At 45.2% G+C, this 27,014-nt stretch overlaps 1 protein-coding gene across 6 annotated transcripts in view; it reads left to right on the forward strand.

The window, feature by feature from the left end:
• mpripa (myosin phosphatase Rho interacting protein a) overlaps positions 1–27,014 on the forward strand; it is a 39,113-nt gene that overhangs the window by 10,158 nt on the left and 1,941 nt on the right. Inside the window, exons 4-25 of one of the 6 annotated variants that reach the window (XR_015091583.1) lie at positions 6,825–6,976; positions 7,203–7,287; positions 9,113–9,407; positions 10,203–10,749; positions 12,795–12,936; positions 13,027–13,143; positions 15,282–15,338; positions 15,440–15,508; positions 15,583–15,672; positions 17,706–17,815; positions 17,967–18,005; positions 18,841–19,537; positions 19,639–19,755; positions 20,440–24,096; positions 24,444–24,591; positions 24,718–24,823; positions 24,969–25,128; positions 25,209–25,316; positions 25,400–25,486; positions 25,668–25,830; positions 25,921–26,003; positions 26,117–26,208. Coding sequence is in view for 5 of the 6 variants with exons in the window: in XM_086063926.1 (XP_085920052.1) it covers positions 6,825–6,976; positions 7,203–7,287; positions 9,113–9,407; positions 10,203–10,749; positions 12,795–12,936; positions 13,027–13,143; positions 15,282–15,338; positions 15,440–15,508; positions 15,583–15,672; positions 17,706–17,815; positions 17,967–18,005; positions 18,841–19,537; positions 19,639–19,755; positions 20,440–24,096; positions 24,444–24,591; positions 24,718–24,823; positions 24,969–25,128; positions 25,209–25,316; positions 25,400–25,486; positions 25,668–25,830; positions 25,921–26,003 (7,029 nt within the window). In the remaining variant the exon portion in view is untranslated. Of the gene's footprint in view, positions 1–6,824; positions 6,977–7,202; positions 7,288–8,142; positions 8,197–9,112; positions 9,408–10,202; positions 10,750–12,794; positions 12,937–13,026; positions 13,144–15,281; positions 15,339–15,439; positions 15,509–15,582; positions 15,673–17,705; positions 17,816–17,966; positions 18,006–18,840; positions 19,538–19,638; positions 19,756–20,439; positions 24,097–24,443; positions 24,592–24,717; positions 24,824–24,968; positions 25,129–25,208; positions 25,317–25,399; positions 25,487–25,667; positions 25,831–25,920; positions 26,004–26,116; positions 26,209–27,014 lie in introns of all 6 variants that reach the window. The other 5 variants (XM_086063927.1, XM_086063926.1, XM_086063930.1 and 2 more) reach the window with 5 other exon arrangements.

The raw sequence follows: 27,014 nt of genomic DNA on the forward strand, positions 1-27,014 counted from the left end.
TGTAAGCCCTGTGGTATGCTTAAACGTTGCATAGACCCTCTTCCCCGTGTACCCCGAGGAGCTTAAAATTGCGTGCTCTTTTGATGGGCTTTTTGTCTTACGTTGGACGGGGACTGACGACAGCATTTTGGGAGATGAATGAGTTGGTAGGACGTCAGGAGTTGCCTCCCAGGCACCACCAATGCCCCTCAAATTAGGAACACTTAAAAGGGGCGCTTCAGTCCGTCTCTCACGGCAAACAGCGGAGACGGAAGTCAACTAGTGAATTGTGTTGATTAGATTGCAATGTTATTGTGAGGATTAAATGAAAATCACTGATTTGACGTTGATCTTGATAAGACCATATATGCAAACATTGTCCAATCATGGATCCTGTGAAGAATCTGCTGGCTTTGCGAAGGGGATGGCGTGAGTCTTCTTTAACCCTTGCCCTTCCTTCCTTGTGAATCCAGTAGTAACCAATCTGTTGGAATGTAAACAGCTATGGCTTACAGTGGGGTCACTGTTTGCAACGCTCAAGGCCACAAAACCATGGGAATAGTCGGCCATACGGCTTGTAATCATCAGGCTCTGCACAACTGCCATTCAACCTAATGACAGACCTACTTTACAAATGGTCCCGACTCCCAACTCGTCAGTCACCAGCGTGATGTGGCGAAGCTGTACTTGGCAAAGTGTATGGACAGAGCAGTTCATGTTATTGCTGTGGATCCCTTCCAACCTTTTTGTTTTACTTGTTTTATTTACTTAATTGATTCTTTGGGGCTTCAATAGTAGAGCTTTCCAGTTTCTGCTTCTCTACATTTTTTTTTCCTTTCCCGAGCCATTCATCATGCAGTGAAGGGCAAGCACTACAAGGCTTTGGCTAAAGCCAGGGACCAAGACTCTAGCTAACATGGCCGTCACCTTTTGCTTATCCTATTACTCCCTCCGTTTCACTTTCCCATCGTTTTCTGCTCAACCGCTCTCTCCCCCTACCAGCCTCTTGCACGTGCGTCTTTCATTCCATTTTGCTCTGGCCAATAAATCATTGGTGCCGGAGAAAGCGTCCAGCTTCTCCCTCTCTCTTTCTCCAGAGGCTCCTTCTGCCTGCTTTGCTCAGTTTGGTTTGAAAAGTGGACCAGGGCAGTGACAAAAGGTTTTATTGAAAGTGTCAGGGTGAAGGGCGAGCCAGCCCTGAGAGAGGAACTTGTAAAACAGTGGTGTAAATGGGTAGGTGTGTGTATATGTGAAGGTGGGGGTGCTGTAGGGGACAAGAAGAGGTATGAGAAAATGTGCCATTATGATCTCCCATGTCCAATTGTTGTCATTTGGATTTTGGCTAAGATCCACCTAGCCACTTCTTTTATTTTGGGGGGGTTTCCATTATACAGGTGACACAAGTCATACAATTATAATAACCAAATTCAGGGACATTATTATATTACAGATGTCATCTTTAGCCATAAATAGCACAAAAACAGCCTCTCTGGCTCTTCAGATGGAACCAAAGCCAGAATAAATGCCATTGTGTTGTTTTTGTCGCATGATCATTCAGACTTTTGAACTTTTCTGTTGCACTTTACTAGAAAGAAAAGACATCAGATGTTAATGTTTTCAGCCAACCACAAACTTGAAACATGGAGCACTGTTACACTGCTAGCGATTATACATTTCTATGCTTTCATCCTTATAACCGGCCCCCTGAAAGCAACCATAACTGTGCTGTGGCTTGCGATGAAAACAAGATCCAGCACTGGACTGTCCTGTTACTCAATTTTGATTGCCTATGTCATTTCCCTAAGATGTCTCTGTTGGATGAAGTCCAGTTGTAACCCAGCCTGATACTGCTGTCATATAACGGGGCTGCAGGCGCAGCAGCTGCAGCAAAATGTCTTTTCAAGTTGCGACAGGTGTGTTGAATGACCTTCAACCCTTCACCTCAGCCATCTGTTCATCCCAGGACCCCCGCAGCTATGATATTATCAGGGGGGAAAAAAAAGGAGATTCAGATGCGGTTTTAATCCCGACATTTAAAATGAAGCAGGCAAGAGTACAAAATATAAGAGATTCTCAGATGATGAGCCTCACCATATAATTGGCCTACTTGTAATTGTGTGACAGAGCAATGTGGGATGTGGTGGGTGGTAGTGTTAGTTGCCATGGAGGGTGATTCTCATGGTGGTTTTGGAGTTGTCTTCGAGGGCAATGGTTTGAATATTTACTGCTCCACGAGTGAGTCACAGTACTTTGAGTGAATACTGGACTTGGTTACATTACAAAAGACTGGTCCAGATTTGTTACATCTGCGTAGACTTTACAGATGGGACATAAATGGCATTGAATTTTACAACGCCCATCATTATTCAGTCAAAGTCTCGGTCCTTCTTAGGCTAAAAGAGACTGAAGCTTAGTTTCAACCCTTATCTGGACAGAAGCCACCTGTTGGTATTGAGCTGGAGGAAGGCATGTCAACGTCTGCATACTGAAAGCAAAAGAGAAACGAGTGACGTGTCAAAGACCATGATCGACTGTAAGTTTGTTGTGTTGTTAGTTACCACTGTAACCTACACTACAAGCTTTCCCAAATCAAATCATTTGCTGTTGTGCCTCATGAATGCCCGATTACATCATGCCCTGCATTTGACCACGCTTGATTCTGGATTCGCACGTAATATGCTTGTAAGAAAGGGTGACCCGATAAGCAAGGCTGCAAAAAGAAAGACATTATTGTTGTATTGATAAAAGCTGGATAACACGAGAAATGTTATCAGTCTGGGAAAGCACACACCCACTTGAGCTAATTCCGCTAAGACACTGCGAGTGTGAACAACAGGCCACATGACACAAGTTCAGCGTAGCACCTGTTCAGGTCCGTTTCCCAGCCAATCTAAAACGATTTCTCACAGTCGTCTTCTCACAATTGATGACAAATGTATCATTCATAGTCATTACATGAACCCCATGACCAAAGAGTGCGCTTTTAATTTGGGTCTGTGTTCGGCCCAGCTATACATCTGTTTACCTTGGGTTCATCTTCTATTTATACAACATCCAAATTGGAAATAGTGATGCAGGATTTTCGCTTCATCCGCCAACACTTGCCTCCTCTTCCTCCTCCTCCGCATCCCCATCTCTGACGATGCTGGCCTGCTAACAGGCCGCGCGAAACCGCCCACGCTCCTCTGGCTATTTGCCATGTGAGGACCAACACTCGAGCTGCCCACGTTTTCTGAAATACCTGCTTGGAAACATGTTGACGTGCGTTTGCAGCTGTCCATTTTTTTTATGTCATGGAGGCTGCTACAGCAGAAAGTGGAGCCTTGAGATATGAGTGACCTGACTTGAAGGTTTTTCGCTTTATGGCGACAGATGACTCGTCTCGTCATAGCGCTGCTGTCAAATGAAATAAATGATCACATAACCTTGTTCTCCACCAGCCCATTAACAGAAGGTCTTTCTTCAAGTTGCTGTTTGGATGCGTGACTGTTTGACCGAGCAACTTTTAGAGGTGACTCCATCCGTCTGGCACCTGAGGGCATTTCCCCCCCGCGGCCCCTAGCGGGTTCACTCGTATCCAAAAACGTGTTTACCTCTATTGTCCCGGGTTGCTAAGGAAAGTTTTATTGCACATTTTCTGTTATCGGTAATGAGCAGGATGCCGGAGCCACGAAGAGACCCGAGCGCTTGCCATATTCGTGAGTCAGGATGATGCAGTGCCAGCTCATCATCGTTCTCTCACACTTGATGTCTTGAAGAACAAAAGAGAAGTGACTGTGGGTGCAGAGTTGCTGACCTTTGAGCCAGTTTTTGGGTTCCTGTTCAGTTACATGTCTTGAAAAGGTAGTTGTCAAGTTCAGCCCTGGCAGGCGATTGCCGCGTAAAACCAGACAGAAGTTTACAATCATCTTACAGGTGTTAGTAACTAAATAACTCGGGCAGTGTGCAATATTTTTGGCAGAAGCGTGAGTCTGATTTAGAAAGAATGTGGTGAAAAAGATGTGATGCCTGTGACTCAATCACAGGTCCCATTCCATTTTCTTCTATCGTGCTGTTACTTTTAATTGAATGAGATTATCCGCATGTGTTTTTCAGTGGGCTCTGTCAAACTCAAATGCTGAATCACAAGATGAAAACTAAACAAAATGTTAAGCCAGCTGCCAATGCAAGTTGATAGTTTAGTTCTCCTGCTGTCACAGGGGAAAAGGATATTTATTCATTCACACTTGCTTAGTCAGGATTTTACTCTATTGTTTGACTTTTTGCAATTTTTTTTTGCAAATTTCCATGCACTGATCCCAAAATCTGTTGTCTCTCCATTATTTCCTTCTGTGAGGGTGAAGAGGAGGAGTGCTTCTATGGCTTGACAACCCCACATTGTGTGAACTAGTGCTGCTCCACAAAGGGCCCATTGTGGTCGCACATGGAGAGAGAGAGAGAGAGAGAGAGAGAGAGAGAGAGAGAGAGGGGACAGGGTCTGGGATAGGTGACAGAGGTGTGGGTTCAAGGGGGCCTGGTCTGGGGGCTACTGTGGCCCTGGCTGGACCGAAATAGTGTGTGGAGGTCAGCTGACCCCAGGCCAGAGTTGTGTCCGCACGTGTGAGGGGAGCCTCGTGCTGGTTTCCTTGCAAAGCCCCTCTTACGAATATTAACTGCAGTGCCACACAGTCATCTTATTAATGCAGCAGAGGGATTGAACTGTAATCGGGTTTTGATTTCTTTGTGATTTGTGATGTGAATTAAAATCTTGGTGCTTAAGATGCTTATTGAAGTGTTCCCAGAATCACACTTTTTTTTTTCTTTTTTAAATCCCATTTTGACTCCAAGTCAAGGACAAGGCTTGCATGAGCAGCGCACTCTCGATTTGTTTACACAAACAGATGGGCCAAGCAGTCAACAAGTCCGTCCACTAAAGCATTCATTTCCCGACATTCCCATTAACCGCCAGATCCTTAATCCGCCTCGCCACTTTTCCTTCGCTCAGTGGCCAAAGCGCCCTCCTGCCGCCAAGTCTGAGAGTGACAGGGCCCTCAGGTCAAGCTGACGCCAAGTCTCTCCCCTTTGCGATCTGAAGCAGGCCCACCAGGCCCTCGCCCAGCTGTCCCAGGGTCTGTTTGTCAGTCTACCTGTCAAGCACAGCTGTCGTGCCGAACTCTCACCCTGTCGAGGGTCCTCGGTTGATTTTTAATCCACGGGCACAAGCGCTCGCCCCCATTGATTTAGCAAGTGGCTACCACTGTGGCACTCCTTGAGTGGGCACACCAGACTGCTGAGATTGTCTTTAGACTAATCCCCCGCTATTCATTGACTGGCAGGACTGAGCCTTGTTATGAATAGTGAAAGAACACAAATGACTCCTCCTTGAAATGGATTTTAATTGCTTGCTAATAATTTAAACCGCCTGTCAAACTCGAGGCCCACCAAATCAGCATCTATTTCATCTTTCCTGCTAAACTCTGAACCAAAATGGCAAATTGATTTCACATTTTATTCACACTGGCATATTGCGAGCATTTTTTTGTTACCTAATCCGTTTTTTAAATGAATTGAATAATAGTTTAAACACATTTGGGTTCACAGTCATAATGTCCCTCTGATGTGTGAGGTAAACCACAGCTAAATGCGGACCGTGACAAAAATGAACAAAAATGAGTTTGACACCCCTGGTTTAAGCAGTGAATATACCAAAAGCTATGACCCCAAAACACTTGAATATAATTTCAAGATCATCTTACATTACATTTCAAATAAATGGCTTACAGATGATTTGGTTTCAGCAAAGCGCAAACATACGCAAACAACTCAGGCTGTTAAACAGTCAAAAAATGTCTCTTCTAATTCTACCTCCTACTTTCCTATTATGCTGGGTTTTGGAGCCCTGTTTTGGCATTTTACAAGTACAACAAATACACCAGAAAGCCATTAGTAGGTGAATTTTTCTTTAAAAAAAAAAGTAGGTGAATTTTTCAATGGATAACTGGGGATAGATTAAGAACATGATTTGGTGAATTTGCAATTGATAAACTGTGAATATGCGGGGGATTACTGTACATCAGCATTTTGACCCAGTCTATCACGCGAACGAGGTCAGCATTTAAAGTGCCATTTCACAGGGACGCAGTCAACGCAGCTAGTCAGCCGCCCTCAGGGTGGGATTACCATCAACTATTGACTTCTCCATCCACATCAGAGGCCATCCACTGGATTTAATTGCTCTGGTACTGTCATGGCCCGGTAATGCTGCGCAAATAGGTTTTGCTGAATGTGATTTATTGGGTCACCGGCCAAGTTGAGTGTGACGCCTTTTAATCTTGTCTCGCCCGCTCCTATACGCCGATGCACAGAGGGCTGTAATTTATCATTTGTGGCTGGTACTTATAGACACTAAGACACCACAGCGGTTGTGTGCTGTAATGTTTCCCGTATGTGTATTGCAGGGACGGCAGGACCCAAACGCTGTTTGTTCAAAGAACGCTTGTTCTGCTCCGCATTACATTATACATTACATTATAAAACATGTTTCAAAACTAAAAAGAAACAATATGACCAAGCCACCTTTATTATGTTCAAGTAAATAATGTTAAGTTTAATGTGTTGTTTGGTCATTCTGAGGTCATCAAGAATTATATTTACGGATTCGGAGGCGACTGTCTTTGTCAATGTTCTCACAGGCACATGTTCATCTGCCCAGACTGTTGATGTCTGTTGTGCAAATTCTGGCACCATGTTGACATTTGGGCGGATTATGTGCGAAAATCATGTGGCGGGATATGCGAGCGCGTCTGTTCTTTTGAGTTCCCGCCCTCTGTCGCACTTCCCACATGTCCTTCTGTTGTGTCTTGCAGCCCAGTACTCTTCCCCAGGGTACGATCAATATGAACCAGTGCTCCGACGTCATCGATGGAGAGTCCAGGACGGGTCAGAAGAACTCTTTGTGCATCCTAACCCCTGAAAAGGAGCACTTCATTCGGGCTGAGTGTAAAGAAATTATTAACGGGTAAGTAGGCTTGTGGCTGTCAACCTGCTATAATGTTTGAAAGGTGACCGTTGTCGCTTAGTGTTGTTATGGGCCACATTTAAAAGATGAGAACGTGTGATTGCCTTTGCCTTTAAAACTGCGCTGCCCTCTGCTGGCTTCTTTGGACTGTTTGTGCTTTGTGACTCGTGTGTTTGTCAGTTTGATGTCACATGAACAAGAAATGTACTCTCTTCGCTCTTTATAGTTGGCAGGAAGCTCTGACCGTGTACCCCAGAACGAACAAGCAGAATCAGAAAAAGAAGCGCAAGGTCGATCCCCCGACTCATCAGGTAAAGCATTTCAATTTGTTCCCGTTTATAGTCCATTATTGATGCAATAAAAGTAGCATATGCTGCAGTATTACACAGTGTAAACTGTTGCCAGTCCAACCACAATGTTGTCTTCAGTCTGTTGTGCGTGCCCACAAAGTTCCCTCTGAGGCCCATTGTCTGGTTCCCCTAATGACGATGCCATAAATTAGACTGAGTTGACAGACGTAACATAACTCATTTGCCGAGGGAGAGTGGTGAGACTGTGCACTCTTCTAGGATTTCACAAGCTGTGTTTGGGATTGTTGTGGCCCTGAAAAGTCTGAATTTGTGTCAGTCTTTCTATATATTTGTATAAAAAAAAAAGTGTGAACATTTAACAGCAAAGCTAATCAACCACAAACAACAACATTTTTGTGGGTAAGTGACTTAATCATTACGTCAGCATTTGTAAACAGTGAGGCGAGGACGTAGGAGTGCGATACAAGGCCACGTTGAGTGGCGAAACTCTTGGGAAAAATGAGTCGCAGTAATTTGAGAGAACTGTGAGTCGCACACAATTTGCGGGGAGTGATAAAGTTTACGAGAATTACTCAAATGTGTATCATCGTGAAATCTGTGATGATCTCCCCGGCAGCTAATTGGATGCAAGCGTTACACCGCAGAATTAAATAATCTATTATACATTCACAAAATGCAGACTTTATAAAAGAATAGCATAGTTTGTTTGCAGTAGACAATATGAATACAAAGCAGTTCAACTGATATGGCACAGATTAAATTTCGGCACTGTAAAACAGAAATTGGAAAAAACACTGGCGCCGACGTTTCTACCAAGATTATCGGTTAACAATGAAAGCTTTCCTTGATTGGCAGGATGGAGTAACTACAATACAGTGTTTTTCCACTAAGGAAATGAATGGACATCCAGTGAGTTTAGCTTTAACTGAACCTTCTATACATCACCTAAATTTCGCCTCTTGCGCACTCAATCAAGATCAAAGCCAATGAACGTGCATTTTTCGTCTTCTAAACACTCTCAATTGGAATTGCATGTTGGTGGTGATTCAAAACATTGGGGCTAAATAGTTGTTGGCCCACTTTGATTCTAAATCTTTTTTTTCGTCTTAAAAATGTAAAGTGCTTAAAATGAAGGCATCATTTCCTTGTGACATCAGGACTTTGAATACTGTACTATGGTGATTTGCAGTCTTTTGCTACACGATTGGGATTCATCTCTAATCAGTTGATTATTCAGGCGTTGAGCTGGATCTCTTTGCAGTTTGTGAACATTTGTGAGGTGGACCCTGTCCAGCAAGGCTTGACTGGCACAAAAAAAATCGGCCCTAGCATTTTTACTTTGGCACACCGGACCGGTCTGGCCCAGCCCAGCCCAGCCCGACTCCTGCCTAACGTGTAGTTCTGCCACTGATGTTTATTGATGATGTTTCAGTTTGCGATCTATATTCGAACTACATTACCGGACTAGTTCCTCTAAATTGTGGGCCAGTCTCTTGGGGTAAAATGTAGGAAAATAACAATTAAAAAGCACTGCATTGCCCCCAAAAGAGGCCGGCCCACCGGGCATCTGCCCTGCATGCCAGATGGCCATTCCAGCCCTGCTGTCCAGTGATTTTTACTTAAAAATAAATAATTTCAAATTTGCAAATATGGGCCCAACATAATTTATATTTGAGTGTCTCTCTGTAGTTTTTGTCCTTTTATAATATACTGTCTATTTCTTTCAACAACCATGCCACCAAATGACTTGTTTTTCTTATTCTGTACTATAGATGACATGCATTTCTACAAGCATTTTTCACTTTTTCTATTTTTTTCCCCCTAGTCTCGTTATGACCTTGCCTCCCATTTTGTCCTCTCCTCCTCCCTCCCACTCCTTCCATCCCAAACCCCTGTCCAGGAACCGGGTCCGGCCAAGGTGACAGTGACCAGCAGTGGAGGCAGCATCCCATGTCTGCCCAGCAGCATCGCCAGCGCCGAGCGTGTCCCCATGAGCCGTGCCACTTTGTGGCAGGAGGAGAGCCGCTGGAGTCGGGCCACCATCCCCTGTAGCCGCAGCGCCTCCTGTCTTAGCCAGCTGGGCCAGAGCCAACCAGACTCCACTATCACAACTCAAGATGGTTAGGACTGTTGCACGACACCAACGATTCTCAAAGGGGTTGATTAGTACAAGCCGCAAAACATTAGAAGATTGTGTTGGGGACACTGTGTTAGTGTACTGTACTTGAGGGCACTTGTATCCAATAATTTGACATTCCTTTTCTTCTTTCTTTTTTCCATACTTTTGTTTTTCATATATATTTAGTAGACTTTACTGCCTTTCTGTCAATTTTTTGAGTGTGCATTTTTGGCAATTTTATGGACATATATGGCAATTTTCTTCCTCTCCTTTTTTGGATATTTCATGGTTATTTTTATAACTTTTTATTTTTTGCTTTCAATTCTGTAATTTTTGACAAATTTGTTTTTATAGTAGCATTGTTTTTGAATGTTTTTTCTGCCGTTTAAAAACTAATAATAATTCTGGCCTTTTTTCGGCAAATCAAATACATTTTATGGTAAATTTCTGCCTTTAGATTTTGGACATTTAATGGTTAATGGTTGAATGTTTTTTCCAGCATTTTTTTAAATTCAGTTCTCTGACATTTTTTTATGGTGATTTTTCTGCTGTTTAAGGTAATTTTTAAAACTTTTTCATCCAACTTCCGTCTCATTTCTGACAACTTAAAAAATTGGACTTGGAAAATGTTATCTAAATCATGAATTAATTTAAAGAAACAACGAAGATAATAATTTCAGCTAATTTTTATTTATATATTCACATGGAGCCACAGGAGAGGGACTAGAGAGCCACACGTGGCTCCAGAGCCGCAGGTTGCAGTAACAAATACTAACTATATGTACTTGCGTTGCAGATGGTGGCACCATGAGCACTGGACGCAAAGTACGAGTGGAGAGTGGTTACTTTTCCCTGGAGAAGACCAAGTCGGATCCCTCTCCAAAGCCTGCGCAGCATTCCCAACCACAGCAGCCACCCCAGCAACTCCCCCTGTCCTCGTCAACACCCTCCTGTTCCTTAGGAGCTCCCAGTCCCAGGTACAATTCTGACCCCGAACCCCAAATTTCACCCTATCCCCCCACCCCAGGAACCCTTGCCTCCCCCAGCTACTCCACCATCAGTTCCTCCCAGAGCTCACTGGACTCTGAACCTAGCGGTGCTACACCCACTTGGGAGGGCCACAGTGGTGGTGGTGGTGGAGGGAGCGCCGCTAGTGTGAATAGTGGTGGAGGTAGAACAGGTCGTACAGGCAGGCAGTATGCAGCACTTTCAGATGTCCCGCGAGCTCGCAGGATGTCCTACCGCGAAGCCTTTCATTCTGAGAAAAAGCGACAAGAGCTAAGAGCACGCACACGGAGTCCTGGACGGGAAGAGGTGGCCCGGCTGTTTGGGGAGGAGCGCAGGTGAGCGCAGACAGATGCCGGTCTTGCATGGCATCTTACATCACAAATATGAGACAAAGGATGGCAGCGAATCATTCAAAGACCCTGTAAAGTGAATTTAGAGATTGGTTTCTAAATGCATTATACTTGTCTGAAAATGGGCTCAGACTGTGAACTCGTTAGTACTCAATTGTGGAAATATAGCGTGTACTCTTGTTTTATTACCGTTTCAGGTTGCCTGTTTGTTTTTCTTGTGAGGGAGGGGGCTTAAAACGGTGGCCCACTTTGGAGTCCAGCATTAGACGGCCCATCCACAATATACAAGAACGTATCATGCTTATTCGGCACAATTTCAAAGTGAAGTGAGCTAGCTTGAAAAACAGTACCTAAACCCTGAAAATAAATCTTTGTCCGCTGGCGTGGCCGGTTCAAGAGCGCCTCATTGTTGGCCTTGAGTGTGAGCATGTCACTGCATCGGCAGGTAGTGAAATCAGCTAGACAGCCTGGTGTGGCCTCTTAGAATGTCTCATTGTTGCATAGTGGAAAAAAGCTCTACTTAAGGTGACATTTTCACCACCGTTTTGTGAACACGCTCACAGTGGTTCGAAGTGAAGGGCGCATCTTGATTATTACCCGATTTTGAGGCTTGTTCCCTTTGGTGTAGCAGATTTATAAGACATACAATATTAATCTTCACTTTACAGGGACTTTAATGATTTGGTACGAAAACAAAAACTTGGCATGTTAATTGGTATGCATTCAACTTGGCAGAAGTGCTATGGAGAGATGTTCATGTCCAAGGCAGATTAGTTACACAAAAAATAATAATTAAAAAAAATCACAGATCTCACCTTGATTTACCGGTACTCTCAAATAGGGTTGTGCAATTATTTGAAATTCAATTACACTCCACAATTACAAAAATCGGCATACTCGTAAACAAAAATAAAAGATTATTAATTTAAATTTTGAGTTTATATATTTGCATATTTGCTTTTTTATTTTAAAATGACTAATTTGATCACTTGTTTGGTCCAAAAGAAACTTATGTAGTGTATAGGAATATAGTGTTTCAAATTTTTTTATTTGTCTTAATATTTTTTACATGTTAAAAAAATAATAATAATTGTACCAAAAACCAAATGATTATTCTAATTGTGATTTCAATTATTACCAAATTAATCGTGATTAATATTTTCTAATGTACTTACTCAGTGGGAAATTTGCACCTGTTAGGTTGAACACAAAGCGGATATACACAGCACACAAAATGGACTCTCATGAGCACAGTGGTTGGTAATCGCTGGTTTAAAGTAGAATGTCAACATTTTAGTATCTGAACACTACCCAGGGGTTGTACTCGGTGTCTGAATGATTTTGGGTGTTCTTTGCTGTGGGCTCTTTCACTCTTGCTGCCTTTGCTAGACGGTTTTGTTGTTTTGATCTTTTCCAGGGGCTTCTGAACGGAGCTCCGATGAGCTCACGCTCAACCAACCCCTCCACCTCTGTCCCAATGCTGTTCCCCGCCGGTCATCGTTGATTCCTGCTTTCTCTCATTTCATCTCTTCTCTGCCTGGGAGCACACACAAACACTGTCATTTTAACACACATGCTTATGTTACTGTCAACACATTTGGTGGTACATTGGTTTCCTCTCTTTCCTGACGCAACATTCACACATTAACCGATTTTCAGTGCCTTAAAAGGTAATTCCGCTGTAAGTTGCCATTGCTGCTACTCAATCACCCTAGATATTTTATTCTCTAATTTAACTGCAGCATAGAATGTAACAAGTTTTGATGTATCTTTAGGTTCATCTCCTGGGGTGGCATACGTTAAGTTGCACATTGATTTCCATGAAAGAGTCAAATTAGTTTAAACTATGATTTTTGGCAAAAATTTCCTTATGGTGCTGCGCTGTTTTTGTTTTTTTTTTAAATACATTAATTTTTTGTATACAAATTTTGCTAGCATGGTAGTCAAATGCTGAACTTTTCAATTTTAACATACCTGTATGTTGTTTTTATTTTTACTGATCACCGAAACGGTCTTTCCTCATGTCACAGACGTTCACAAGTCATCGACCGATTTGAGGAGAGTCCACATGTGGAGCGAATGGACACGAGCAACCCCAGCGAGCTGTCATCGAACGTCAGCAATGTGCAGCGACAAGGGCGCAGTGAGAGACGCTATCGGTCCGACAAGCATGTATGCGTTTCATCTTGAAGTAAAATTGACAAAGAATATTTCCGAGTGCATTAACTGAGGGCTCATTCTAAGACTTGTGTGTCGTTATAGGACATGTCATTGGATGCAGGGAAGGACCGCTCGGTCCCGGATGTGTCCAGCTCGGCTTTAGCAAACTTAAGAAGAGCCAAATCACTTGACCGCAGAGTCACCGAGTCCTCAATGACTGTGAGTTCCTGCCGCGTTTCTCACTTTGAACTAGTGGCATACACGGTTTCATGTAAATTAAGAAAACATCCTGATCTACTGCTGCGGGGGAATGTGGCCTCTTATCTGTCTTACTTCCCTTCCCTTCTGCACCACTGTTTGACTAGAGAAAAATAGCAGACACAGCGAGGATGGAATAGAGAATGACAAATGACCATAGGATGAAAAGTAGACTGCACATTTCTTGCTGTCAAAACTGTTTTATGGCCTGGTTGGCATATTTTGTTGATCCCTGGGAGTGTGCCAAGGGTGATGGACCAAGGTGATTGGAATGACTTCTTTGAAAGTTCATGTGTCGTCAACAGACCAAAATATACTAGAACATTGTTTGTTATATACAGTATTAAAAAGCTTTACTATGTGTTGGTGAGCATAATGATCCTTAACTCATTTGCTCCCAAAAAACTATAATTATGTAATATTTTAAATATTACCAATGTCCCAAAGTCATATTTAAGTGGGTTTTTTTTTTATGCTAGAGCCTCTGAACTGAAGAAATCGGTTGAAGCAATGGTAGTTATTACAAAAAATGGCCAGCAGATGGCAGCAGAGTACAATACATCAACCAGGGCCATGTTGCAACAAGTTGTTTTCCCCACAGTTTGAAACAGATTTGTGAATGATGAAACTTAGCTATATTCTAATACCAACTGCTGCAAAACTGAAACGGATAGAAATATATATATTTTTCCTGATGAAAGAAGAGACACTAATTTTTCATTTTTCTGGTAAATTACATGTTTTTATAGCAATAGAACACAATAGTCTGTGGACCTTGCAAAATCAGTCAAAATCCAGTAAAACAGCTGGGTTGCTTCAGTGAAAACGGCTGTGAGTGAATGAGTTAATGATTTTTTTTTTTGTCATTGTAACAGCAAAATTTAACTAAATGTATTCACATAAGGCTGGCATTCTTGCATGAAAAAAGAACAAAAATCTTTTCCCGAGAATATAGCACTACTTTTTATTTATTTTATTTTTTTTAATAAAGGTGCCTTTTCCAGAATAAAAGGCATAACATTCAGAGACCAATGTTGTATTTTTTAAATGTACAAGTTAAAATATGACATTCTTCCCTTTTGACTTCAACATTGCAACTTTTAAATCAAAATACATGACTTTTATCCCAATAAAATATATTTGTTCTTGTAAAGACTAGGGCTTTATTAATAGCAAAAATAAAACTTAATTGTCATACCATGATTTTTTTATTTTCTCTATGCAACATTTAATTGTTTTCTTTGAAAATAGGTCACTTTCCATTCCTGTGGCATTTAGTGGTACACTTATTTCCTTGGAATTTGTCCCCTCAACCCAAAAAGTTTGAGAACCCTGTCTTTTATTCCCCTGTTGTCCATTACTGTCGCCGTTCACTCGTTCCAAACTATGAATACATGTGTAAAAGTATCCGTTACTCGTACAAGTGGGATTAAAGTGTTTGCCACCAAGCTGCTTAAGGCTGCAAAAGTGTCCTCCCGAGGCCCGACTCTTGCACGTCAGCCACTGACCCTAGACCTGCTCAGAGACTCCTGGTAATCACGGTGGTTGGTCCCTGCGATTGAGCCGCAGCTGCCAGCAACCCCACCCACTCACTCCCACACACTGACAGCGCCGCCGCCACTGCTACTGCCGTTTTATAAATAGCCGGCACGGTGGCAGTTACAGGCGAGCGTCGCGTCCCCCCCACCCCGGGGTCGAGGGAGAGGAGCGGATTGTCAACACATGAAGTGAAGGCAGATAGGCGTCACAATGACTCTCTGCCAGACGGTGACTCCGCACCTGATGAAGCTAAACAAAAACAAGGTACCGTAGCGTGCGCATAGGCCTGCCTTGCACGTGTTGTTTGCGTTAGTTGGTTTTTGATGTGCGGCAGTCAGTCTCCTTAACTGTCGTCGCCTTTTGGCAGCACCGCTGACTCGGCTAAGGCGGCGAACCGAAAGTCCCACACACATTAGACAGTTTAGTGTAAAGTCAACTGCATTTGCCAGTGTCAAACAAAAAAGGGGTCTTGTCGCACTAACCCGAACCCACAAACATTAACGGCCGTTGGAGATTTCAAGCAGATAGCACTGATTGAGCTACTCTTGTCTTCACTACAGCCTGATCTGCTGAACTTCAAAAAAGGATGGATGACCAAGCTGTATGAAGACGGAATGGTAATCATCATTATGTCATAACCTCTGTGCCCCGACATCATTTATTATGCATATGTAGTTAACTGCTGATGTCACATAACTCTTTCCCCTTTTGCTTATAGTGGAAGAAACACTGGTTTGTTCTCACAGATCAGAGTCTGCGCTACTACAAGGACTCAATAGCTGAAGAGGTGAGACGTCTTTAAAAGTGTCTCAGACATTTCTAATTAGTATGTGTTGTGAATTTCTGTTACACTCTTTCCAGGCTTCAGAAGTGGACGGCGAGATTGATCTTTCCACATGTTATGACGTCAAAGAGTTCCCCGTCCAGAGGAATTATGGCTTCCAAATCCTGGTCAGTGTTGATTCATGCCATCAATTGCGTTGCGTCATTTCTATCCGGTAAGGGTTGAACGGACGCATTCTCGACTCGGTTAGCTCGGCTGTCTGTTGCCAGTCTATAAACAGCTTTAGACGGCATGTGGTGCAACTTAAGGTATCAGGTTTTGCCGTTTCTCTTTTTGAAGTGATTCTTTGTCTGTCATGAAGGATGTCACTTGACTTGTCATCTCACTGTGACATCACAGTCTAAATGTGCCTCTGTCGTTACTAGCCTCACTTGTCTCTGTGAACGCACGTACTCGCCTCATCCTACATAATTGGTATGCAGTATAGCCTGTATCTACTATATGATATAATCTTCTTGACTTTTAAACATTTTAAGCTCTGCCTATATAAGAGACTGTATTTCATCATATTTGAGAACAGTAGCAACAAGGTCATTTTCTTTTGTTTACATTTGCTTAAGTTATCTTCCGTGGCTATTTTTTGGCGGATGTCAGAAATAGAGTAGTCAAGGGGATCGTCGTGTCTTTGGCGAAGAACAACATGGGTTTGATGTCAAGAAATTAATAACTCCAGTATTTATATCCACAATTCCCTCTCACCGCAGTAAGGCTGCACTGTAGAATTCAGCCGGACATTGCGCATATTAATGAAGGGAATGAAGCGCATGGCAGCATGTGCTAAAATATCTGTTCTTGTAAAAGTTTTTTTTTTTTCTAACAATGTGACACCGATGCTAGTTAGCCAGCCTATGGAGTTCCCAATATGTGTTGGTATTAAATTAGTGCTAGTGCTACTAAGGCAAAGTTATTTAGTCATACTTTCTCTCGTCACTCGTATCTCAAGGCGCAACTCCACCTCTACATAACCAGTTGGTCCTCCTTTGAAAATAGTTGTATGATTCATCAAATTATTTCTACTGCATGACCAGGGCTGAGAAATAGCACAACTGCGTACGATATATATGACGCGCACATACATACATACATACAGCAATCGGTCAACAATTGAAATTCTTACCAGTAAGTTATTTAGCACTGTTAAAAATAGCTGTCCTCCAATACAAATGCTTTAGTCGGACGAAAGCCTGCAGGGTATAGTTAAGGTGGTGATGATGGCCTTGATAATAGTCCTTAGAATCATATTAAAAGTAATTATAGGACCGTGGGATATCAGCTCTGGGGGGGGGGGGGGGGGGGGGGGGTTAGAGTGTCCATGATGTCACTACTCCGAAATTGCTTGTTGTCTCCTTGTTTATTGGCAGTCCCTGGACGGTGAAATTACGCAAACCCCAGTTGCTCCACATACTGTGATAACCGTGTGAATTTCCCCACTGTGGGACGTTAAGGGAATTAGCATCTACAGCTTGCGTGGGACATATAATAGCGCAGCACTGTGACCCCCATAGCAGCTGTTTGACACGTATTGTAAACTGTAATCAAGTTACTGGTGATTGTGACACATGGTCCAATGTATTTGCTGAATAAGTGTCAAATAAAGGCATGGGCACGTCTTGAATTACTCCTCCCTGCCTTAATTTTGGGCCAATTCGAATCACAGATATGATAGTGATGTATCACAAAAGTCAGTCATCCCTGCATCAGGTAGCGTTGCAGCATTTCTACCGCCGACAAATAAAGATTTAAAACCGTCAAACGGGGCTAAACAGAAACTTGTTAAACTAATGAAATTTCAATACAAAAGTAGAAATGAGAGATATTTGCTATGGCCTTAAGGTGCACACAAGATAGTTATAGTATGTTTATCCGCCTATGGAGTATGAGGGGAGTCCTTGAAAAAATATCTCCCCTGTAAGGGGTCCCCGAAACCAAAAAGTTTAAGAAGCCCTGATCTAGTTTACACATTGCAGCTATGTGGTGTTAGCTTTCATTACATACTGTATTACATGGAATGGAATGTGCACAAAGTAGAAATGTGTGATTTAGGAGGCTAGATGACGTTACAATGCGCTTGTAACTCGTCTCCAAAGTGTCGCATCGTCCCGGTTGCTCAATTTGCAAACCACGTCCTTTCTGTTGTCAGTGCAAAGAAGGGGCGTGCACCCTGTCAGCCATGACCTCCGGAATCCGCCGCAACTGGATCCAGGCCATCATGAAGAATGCTCGATCCGCCATCGCCCCCGATGTCACTCGGTAAATACCCAGAGGGAATCGGCACTTGGCCGCTGGCAGATACGAACGCCGCTTTTCTCACCTACTTGAACTTAATCCCTCTCTCCTCCTTACCCTCTGTTTCCTCCTCTTCCTCCTCCTCCCGCAACCGGTGTTTACAACCTGCTTCCAGGAAAAACATCTCACTGAAACTATCCGTTCTGAAGCCCAGGTTGGAATACTTGTGTGTTGAATATCGCCTCCCCCCTCTCTTGCCCTCTTCCTCAAAAAGTGATGCCGTTGCCCCGCAATGTCTGCCCTGGCGTGTTTGTCGTCCTGCCCCATGTCATGTGACTTTGAGTCATGTCTCCGTGTCAATCGTGCCGCTGTAACGGCAGTCAAGTCGGCAAACTCGCCTTGAATCGGCAACAACTAACTTGTGGGAATGAAGATGTAAACCTTGTTAAGCATGCCAGTATGCTCTCAGATTACATGTTGATATACATTCTCTGACTGGCATAAACGGAATCACAGCCTACTAGTGTGTCTCGTAGGTTGTTGTGGTATTTATGGCATTTCTGCACAGACACACGCTTACCTCGGATACCTCGTTCTCATTATTGAGTGCCGCTCCTTCTCACTTCCCCTCGCTGACCCGGCCTAGCGCCTCGACGCGACCTGATGGAAGTATATTAGTCGATTGTGTCACTTTTTAAAAACTGTCCTGCCTATCGGCTCTGAACATGGCGATCCATCCAGTTTACTGCAAATACATTCTTCACGTTGAGCCGCCATATAAATGGCATTAACATAGCGGCTGAGAGAAGGCGTCTGCCATCGGTCTTATTTTAGCTTGTGTGTGTAAACACTAAAGCTGCTTTCAGCGCAACAGGTAGTGCGCCTTAGTAGTGCTTGGATTTTCATGTGTCTAACCATGTGTCTTGTTTTGTTTTTTTTAAACACAATTGAATGATGCTCCACTGTCAGCACTGAGTGTCCCCTTTGACAGCAAATTATGTCAATACATGGGAAAAGCCTTAGATGTATTTTTTTCCCTCCCCATACAGATCTGTTCCTGACGAGAAGATAAAAACGCAGGTGCTGCTAGAGCCATGTCACCAGGTCAAGCCTGAGCCAAGCCCCTGTCCTGAGCCCCCCAACACTGATGGCAACAGGCAGCCGACGGGCAACGGGGCCCCCACCCCTCCCTCTGAACCCCGGAAAAGCAGGGTTCGCGAGCGCAGACGGGAAGGCCGCTCAAAGACTTTTGACTGGTCCGAGTTCAAAATTGAAAAGAAGGACAAGCCGGCGATGGAGCGAGCAGACACCGTTGACCACAGCTCGTCTATTTCCTCGCCGTCATCCTCTCCCGTCTCTACCTCGGCCCTGCAAACCCCCCGTGTATCAGATGCCTGCCCCGCGTCGACAGTAGGCGTCGACGGTAGAGGGGGCAACCCGAGCCACTTGCCAAATACTGTCCTCGTCACTTCCACGTTGAACACGACATCTCCCGTGCAGCCGTCCTTACCCGAACGTCAAGAGCAAGGCAGAATGGAGGTAGACCACCCGACGGCTTCGCACAATGTCGAGGAGGAGAAGTTTGGCATAACGTCAGGCGCGAAGGAGGAGATTGAGCAGCGGTGGCATCAGGTGGAGACGACACCGCTGAGGGAGGAGAAACAAGTGCCCATCAGCACGGCTCCTGAGAGCTCTAACGCAGACCGACTGCCTGCACATGAGCTTGCTGCACTGCTAGACAAAGAGGTAGAAATTGTGAATGTTATAACGATACAAAGACAAATCTTCACTTGAGTAGTGTAGAATTTTAATGCGTCTCAATGGAATTCATCCATTTCTGTTTTCAGTTGGGACAGAAGCAAAAAGAGCTGGACCAACTTCAGAGACAGAACAGTATGTTAAAGGAGCAGCTGGAAGATGCACTAGGAAGAGAACAAAGTGCCAGAGATGGCTACGTCCTGCAGGTAAGACTTTGGCTGAAGTAAAATTGTTGACTCTGTTGCGTTACAGGCAACATTTAAATATTGGGCTTTGGTTTTGCAGTCTACTTTCACATTATGTTTCCAATGTATGTAACCTGTATGGAATTCTACTAACCGGTGTGGGGGTTCTTATCTGGAACTGATATGCATGGTTGTGGTGTTTGGCATGTGTTTTATTAATGTTTTGTTACGGAGTTTCACATCTCCTAGGGAAACTAATGTAAGAAATTTGATCAAACGGCCTTGCACTGTGCTTTTTCTTTGTTTCATCTGTCCTTTGTGCGTGTTGTCTTTTGTCAGCCTGTTTTTTAATACATTTTTGCATGAATTTTGCTGGTGTTAATGGCATATTGCCCATGCATACTGAACAGATTTTTTGTTTTTGTTTCATCATATCACAAAAGTGTCACTTTAATTTTATTTCTTTTACAGTTTAGTTCACTATATTCATCGGCCACTTTTTTAACAGTATATTTTGGGCTGATGTAGTGTTTTCTCAAGTTTTTTTTATATTGCTTCTGAAAAAGCACAGTGGAAGAAGCTTTGGACAAAAAAAAATCTCTCAGGAGACTGGTATCAATGAAACTTGAGATGTGGTTCTCCGTATCAGACAGGGAAAGCGAGGCGATGCAACTAATCGAGCTTGTTTCATCAATCTCTTTAAAGAGTGCGACACCCTCTTGCTCCTCGCCGCACATGGCAGCGCACGGAGTGCCATGGCAGCACTTGCACAAGCTGAACCAAGACTTGCAGGGCGAATTAGAGTCCCAAAAACGCAAGAAAGACCTCGCTCAACATCAGATCAAAACACTAAAACGAAGCAACACCGAAGCCCAGGCGGCAGTAGACCGCCACGAGGCTGATATTCAAGCCCTGCAGTCGAAGCTGGCATCTGCATTGGCTGAAATCTTAGCGAGTGAACAAGCTGTGGCTCGTATGCGCAATGAACTCAAGCTGGAGCAGGAGCGATCGAAGGAGCAAGAGGAGGAATACGGACGCAGCGAAGCCACCTTGCGAGCCCAGCTAAAGGACAGCGAAAGCAGACTGCGTGAGGTTGAGGCCCGCCTTTTAGAGAGAAACCAGGCCCTTCGGCACCTGGAGCACCAGCAGGCCCTTCAGCGAGACCACGTGAGAGAGATCCAGAGGTTACAGGAAAGACTTCAGGAGGTGACTGCGCGACTGGTCGCTACGGAAGAAGGTCAGGCGCTGAAGGAGGGTCGCCTGAGAAAGGAGCAGCATAGCATTCAAGAGAGTCACGAGAGGGAAAGGCAAAATCTGTGTCGAAGAATCGCCGAAGCCGAGACGGCGCAGAAGGAAATGGAGGTCAGACTCTTAGAGGCCGAACAGCAGGTGGAGGCCCTGTTGAGAGGGCGGCAGGGCTCGGCGGCAATAGAACACCGTGAGGAATGGCTGAATTTGCGGGAAGAGCTGACCGAAAAGACCAATATGTCGGAGTCGCTGAGGGAGAGCGTGCGTAGACTGGAAGAAGAGAAAGGTTTGCTCACACGCCGTTGTCAGGAGCTCATCAACCAGATAGCAGAGGCAGACCGGGAGGTAAACAAGCTTTGCAGTCGCCTTGAGACCGAAGAGGCAGATTACCGCTCTCTGGAAAACTCGTATGAGAGGGCCACCCAAGAGTTTCAGAGAATGAGCCAGTTCCTCAGAGAGAAAGAGGAAGAGATTCGTCAGACGAAGGAAATGTACGAGAGGCTGATGGAACGCAAAGAGGAGGACTTGAAAGAGGCTCTTGTCAAAATGACTGTACTTGGCAACAGCTTGGAGGAAACTGAACAGAAGCTCCAAGCTAAGGAGGACCTTCTTTGTCAAATGAGTCAAAGTCTGTTATATCAAGTTGAGCCCGGCAGCTCTGAACAAAATCTAAAAGCCAAGCTTGTGGTCGCAGAGAACCGCATTGTAGAACTGGAGCAGCACCTCAACGCACTGCAACTGGGATACGCCGATCTGCACTTGAGGAGGAAACAAGTCCAAGAACGGAGCAAACGTGAGTGTGCTAAAACTTCCAGCGTAGAGTCCCCGCCGCCATTCGGCACTGCATCTGAAACCGAAGACTGCGCAGAAGATAAGGAGTCGCAAGCGAAAAAACCAAGGATCCGTTTTGCCAATATTCAGTGCCAAAAATATAACAACCTGGACGATTGCCATACCTTTGAGGAAATACAAGAATTTAAACAGAAAGACTTTGATTTATCTGAAGCAATTTCATCCCCTGATTCCGCGTTCCCGCACGCGAGCGACTCTGAGAAGTTCATCTCCATTGTACACGCCCTCGAAACTAAACTGCTCGCCACTGAGGAAAAGCTAAAAAATCTCACTCGAAATCTACAGGAACGTTCCACACATGATCGAGACGTGTCCAAGAAGAATCTGAAGATGATTGAAAGCAAACCTTTGGGTTGTGACAGCGGGCCTCAGAAAAGTGATGTCAACAATCCTTATGCCAAGGCCCTCCTTTGCGTGGAAACGAGCCGCGAGAAAGTCCAGGCTTTCTTGTCTGGCTCACATGAGAACACAGAGTCACAGCTTCGCTCCATGTCCGAGGTCGAAAATGAGCTGTTCAGCGCATCGGCGTATCTCCGCCACGGACAAAAGACCTTGGAGGAACAATCACCGTATCGCCCTCGAACTCAAACATCAGAACCTTTAGATCAGGACGCAATTCATCTCTTTGCCAAAACGCTCTCGTTTGAGGCGCTCGTTTTGAATAAAATGGCTTTGCTTGTACAGACATCGGAATCAGACCTTCTCCAAACGCTTACCGCCATCTGGGACGATATCGAGAACATTAAAAGTGGGGACAAAGATTGTTTGGCAATCGTTTATGCAGACGTGTTGACCCGAAAGTTGATGTTAGAGACCGCGTTCTGGAAAGAACTGGAGACGGAGGCGACACCCTGCGATGGTGCAAATGTTGCTAAATCCCAAGAGGCCAGTGTTCCGGCTGACGCAGACGTAAATGAGTCGGCTGCGTTTAATACCTTGATCAAAGCGGAACTGTCCTACTCGATTCAAAACCTCAAGCTTGGCTATGAAGAGAAATTCCGGCAACTTAAAGGGGAACTGACGGAAGCCCACCGCAAACTCCATCAAAGGGAAATGGCCTTGAAAGCGATTATCGAAGCCTCCAAGAGGTCTGATTTGAAAAGTGTGATCAAAGAAGTGAAAAGCAACTTGGGCTTCAGTAAGCAAAAGTTGGCCGACATCTGCCCGCCCGAGCTCGCGCCGTACGCGGAGCAGATCGAGATGCAAGAAGCCCGCGACCTCGCCGAGAAACTCATCGAGCGCCAGTTGGCTGACAAAGTTCCGTGTTGCGGCGTCGACTCTATTGGGTCTCTTCCAAGTGCGCACGACAGCCTGGCCGCTGAGCTGCAACAGCAGGCGGCCAAGCTCCAAAAGTATTCTCACGAAATCCAAAGCGCGGGGAGCCATCCCGAACTGGCCAAAATGGTCAACGCGCTTTTAGGGCCTCAGACGTCGCACGTGTTCACAAGCACGTCTCTTTGCATGCGCGAAGCCCTCATCCAGGCTCAAGTGGCGTACGTGGCGTGCAGATTGCGATCCGCACATGAACGCAGCTTGGGTCGGTGTGCGCAGACGCACCAGAGCATGGACGCGCTCGTGCAGCAGCACGCCAGCAGCGTCGGGTCCATCCGGGAGAAGTACGAGACGTCCCTTCGGGAGGAGCGTCACCACTTCAAACGAACGCTGGCCGATCTCCAGAAGGAGAACGCCACTCTCAGGAGTGACGTCGGCCAACTCTCGAAGCGGCAAGAGCAGCTGGCGATCCTGGAGGAACATTTCCAGATGCAAATGGAGGAGCTGAGGCAGAAGCACCGAGAGGAATTGCGCTTATCTGAGGGAGAGCGCGCCGCCAGGGAAGCGGCGCTCTTGGAGACGGCAACGGACAGCCAGCAAAAGCTGAAGGGCCTGCTGGCGGACGTGGACGCCATGAAGGAGCAGCAGGACAGCCGCGTGGAAAAGCTCCAGGACGACTTTGAGCAGAGGATCGCTCGGCTGCAGCGCATCTACCAGGACGAGATGGTCAAGTTGAACATGCGGGAGAGCCGAGAGCGGCGAGCGAATGAGAGCGAGGCGGTCTCGACGCCGATGGAAGAGGAGGAGCAAGGCGGGCAGGCGGGCGCGCGGACCGCGTCGGAGGGTGACGCCGTGGTGCTTCTGAAGGACAGGATCCAGGAACTGGAGGCTCAGATGAACGGCATGAGGGACGAACTGGAGAACAAGCAACTGGAAGGGGGCGTGGCCAGCCTGAGGGCCAAATACCAGAGAGACTTTGAGAGTCTTAAGGTTTTTGTTTTTCTCTTCTACCTTGCCAATCTCATGTCGGTAGAGATACTTAGAGACTGTAGATGAATAGTAACAATTTGCCTATTATTATTATTATTATTATTATTATTAACAGCATATTAGAATTGAATTAACCATTTCCCACTTTCAATAGCAAACTATTAATTTCTTGCCTGTGGTGACTTGCTCCGTTCTAATCTTAACTCTTTTCAACTAGCGTAGCTCAGCTTGAGGTGTTTTGCTAACACGCATGACTGCATTTCGCCTGTTCAAGTACACGTCGTGCACTGAATGACAATCGAGCCACCTTCTTTCGTAACTAAACTTTGCTGCGTCTCGCCGACCAGGCCACGTGCGAGCGTGGCTTTGCGGCAATGGAAGAGACGCACCACAAGGTGGTCGAAGACCTCCAAAGGCAGCACCAGAGGGAGATTTCCAAACTCATGGAGGAGCGCGAGAGGCTCCTGGCCGAGGAGACCGCTGCGACGATCGCTGGTACGGCAGCCTTTTGTTTTTCAGCCCCAAATTGGCTAATCCCCTTAGCATGGAGTTTTTACATGATATGTTGGCGTTGAGCTAACGAGTCAAGGATGTTAAGAGCTCTCCTTTTTTGACCTGCAGCTATTGAAGCTATGAAGAATGCACACAAGGAGGACCTGGAGAAGAACCAGCGCTCCCAGTTCAGCGGACTCAACTCCGACATCGACGAACTCCGAGCACAATACGAGTATGTTTTCTCACAGTCAAATCATCTTGTTAGCCTTAGCATAAGTGCAATTGTAACATTCAGTCATGTGACTTGTCCCCTCATCTCTGCCTTGTACCTTAATGCAATTTGAAACGCTTTCTCCGCGCCGCACATGAATGTCCAGGGAGGAGCTGGCGTCCATCCAGCGGGAGCTGGAGGTTCTGTCCGAGCAGTATTCGCAGAAATGCCTGGAGAACGCCCACCTGGCTCAGGCGCTGGAGGCCGAGAGGCAGGCCCTCAGGCAGTGTCAGCGCGAGAACCAGGAGCTCAACGCTCACAACCAGGTGGGTTGGAACCCTACACGTCGACCGGCAAAATTGGCGTCCGCCTGCTTCTCCTTTTTAACGCCGCGCGCTCCCAACAGGAGCTGAATAACCGCCTGAGTGCCGAGATCACGCGGCTGCGCTCGTGTTTCAGCGGGGAGACGGCGCTGTCGCCCGTCACGCAAGGCAGAGACGTCTACGAACTGGAGGTTTGCGGGGGACGCTCGCACGCACGCCGCGCGGAGACGCTGGTCGCTTCGCCGCAATGATTCCTCTTCTCGCCTTCTTGAAGGTGCTGCTTCGAATCAAGGAGTCGGAGATTCAGTATCTTAAACAGGAAATACACTCTTTGAAGGATGAGCTGCAGTCGGCGCTGAGGGTGAGCAAACGCAGCGTCGTGACTTCACATGAGTGAAAACGCTCTCACACAAAAATTTGCCGGGCAACAAAACGAGATTTCATCTCATTTCGAGATGAGTTTTTTTTTTTTTTTTTTTTGCAGTTTATGTAAATCATTCCCGGGGGAAGAAGATGATGTCATTCATGTGTCATGCCAACAGGACAAGAAGTACGCCGCGGACAAATACAAAGACATCTACACCGAGCTGAGCGTTGCGAAAGCGAAGGCCGACTGCGATATTGGCAAACTGAAGGAGAAGCTGCTGATTGCCACTGAGGCGTTAGGCGAGAGGACCGTCGATGGGACGGTCACGTCCGGATACGGTGAATGTTTGTTACACGCCGCCATCCTTAAATTGAGGAGTTCCACCATATCTGTAATGTTTCTCTCTCTCTCTCTGTCTCTCTCTGTAGACATCATGAAATCCAAAAGTAATCCCGACTTCATGAAAAAAGAACAACCAGCCTCCAAATCATCCCGAGGCGTCAGGTCAAAGGCAAGTAGCCACCGATTGTTGGAATCCACGTTTGGTCTTGTTTTTGTGATCGACGTCGGATCAAGTCGGAGTGAAGTCGTGCGTGTTTGTCATGTGTGTCTTTTGTCCACCAGTCTGTCACTGAACAGGTCTCATGGGACAGCTGACACCCCCCCCCCCCATGTGGGTCTTAGGCCCTCCCCCCCAAACCCGCCCGAGATACGCCGTAGGTATATCGCAGTATAAGCATGATGTAGAGCAACGCATCCTTTGCATGACTTCACCTCCTTTTCTGCTTTTTCGATGCACGCAACTCTCAGCCAGCTAATTGCACGAAATATGACGCGTCATTTTCCAACCACTGGGTTAGTGAACTTTGACCTGCACCGGACATGAGTACTTTTATCATCACACTTTTGCTGTTAAGCATGTTAGGGTCACAACTAAGCTTACAATATAGAATGCAGTGGTGCCTTTGCCAAACACTGACGTAAAAAAAAAAAAAGGAAAGGTGAAAAATAGGGGTGGGAATCTTTGAATGTCTCACGATTCGATTCAGAATCGATTTTTGATTCAAAATGATTTGATTGACTGATTTTTGCTCCAATTTATGGCTGTTCAAGGAATTGTTATGATCTACACCAGTCTGACTCGCTAATGCTAATTAGCGCGCTACTCGCGGCACTTTTATCACTCAAAAGAACGGCCTCCACGCTGCAAAAAAAACAACTTTAATTGGAATAACTTGATCGTGACTTTTTCCTTCTACTCTCTAATGTGGCAACTACTTAACAGTGTATTAGACCGTGTGGAACCACACTGCCCCTAAGTGGCCAAATCAGGTACAACATGAACAGCGCTCCCAATAAAGGCACACGCACAAAGGCAAGACAGTATAAAATAATTTAAATAAAATGGATTTTGGAACATTTATAATCGATTTTGAATTGATTCTCATAAAAATCGCGATTCTTATGAGAATAGATTTATTAGCACAACCCTAGTTAAAAAGTAATCCTTAGATCTTTTTAA

The sequence above is a fragment of the Leptonotus elevatus genome, chromosome 20 (assembly GCF_054856555.1).
Source record: "Leptonotus elevatus isolate MCC_2025b chromosome 20, RoL_Lele_1.0, whole genome shotgun sequence".
Classification (NCBI taxonomy): Eukaryota; Metazoa; Chordata; class Actinopteri; order Syngnathiformes; family Syngnathidae; genus Leptonotus; species Leptonotus elevatus.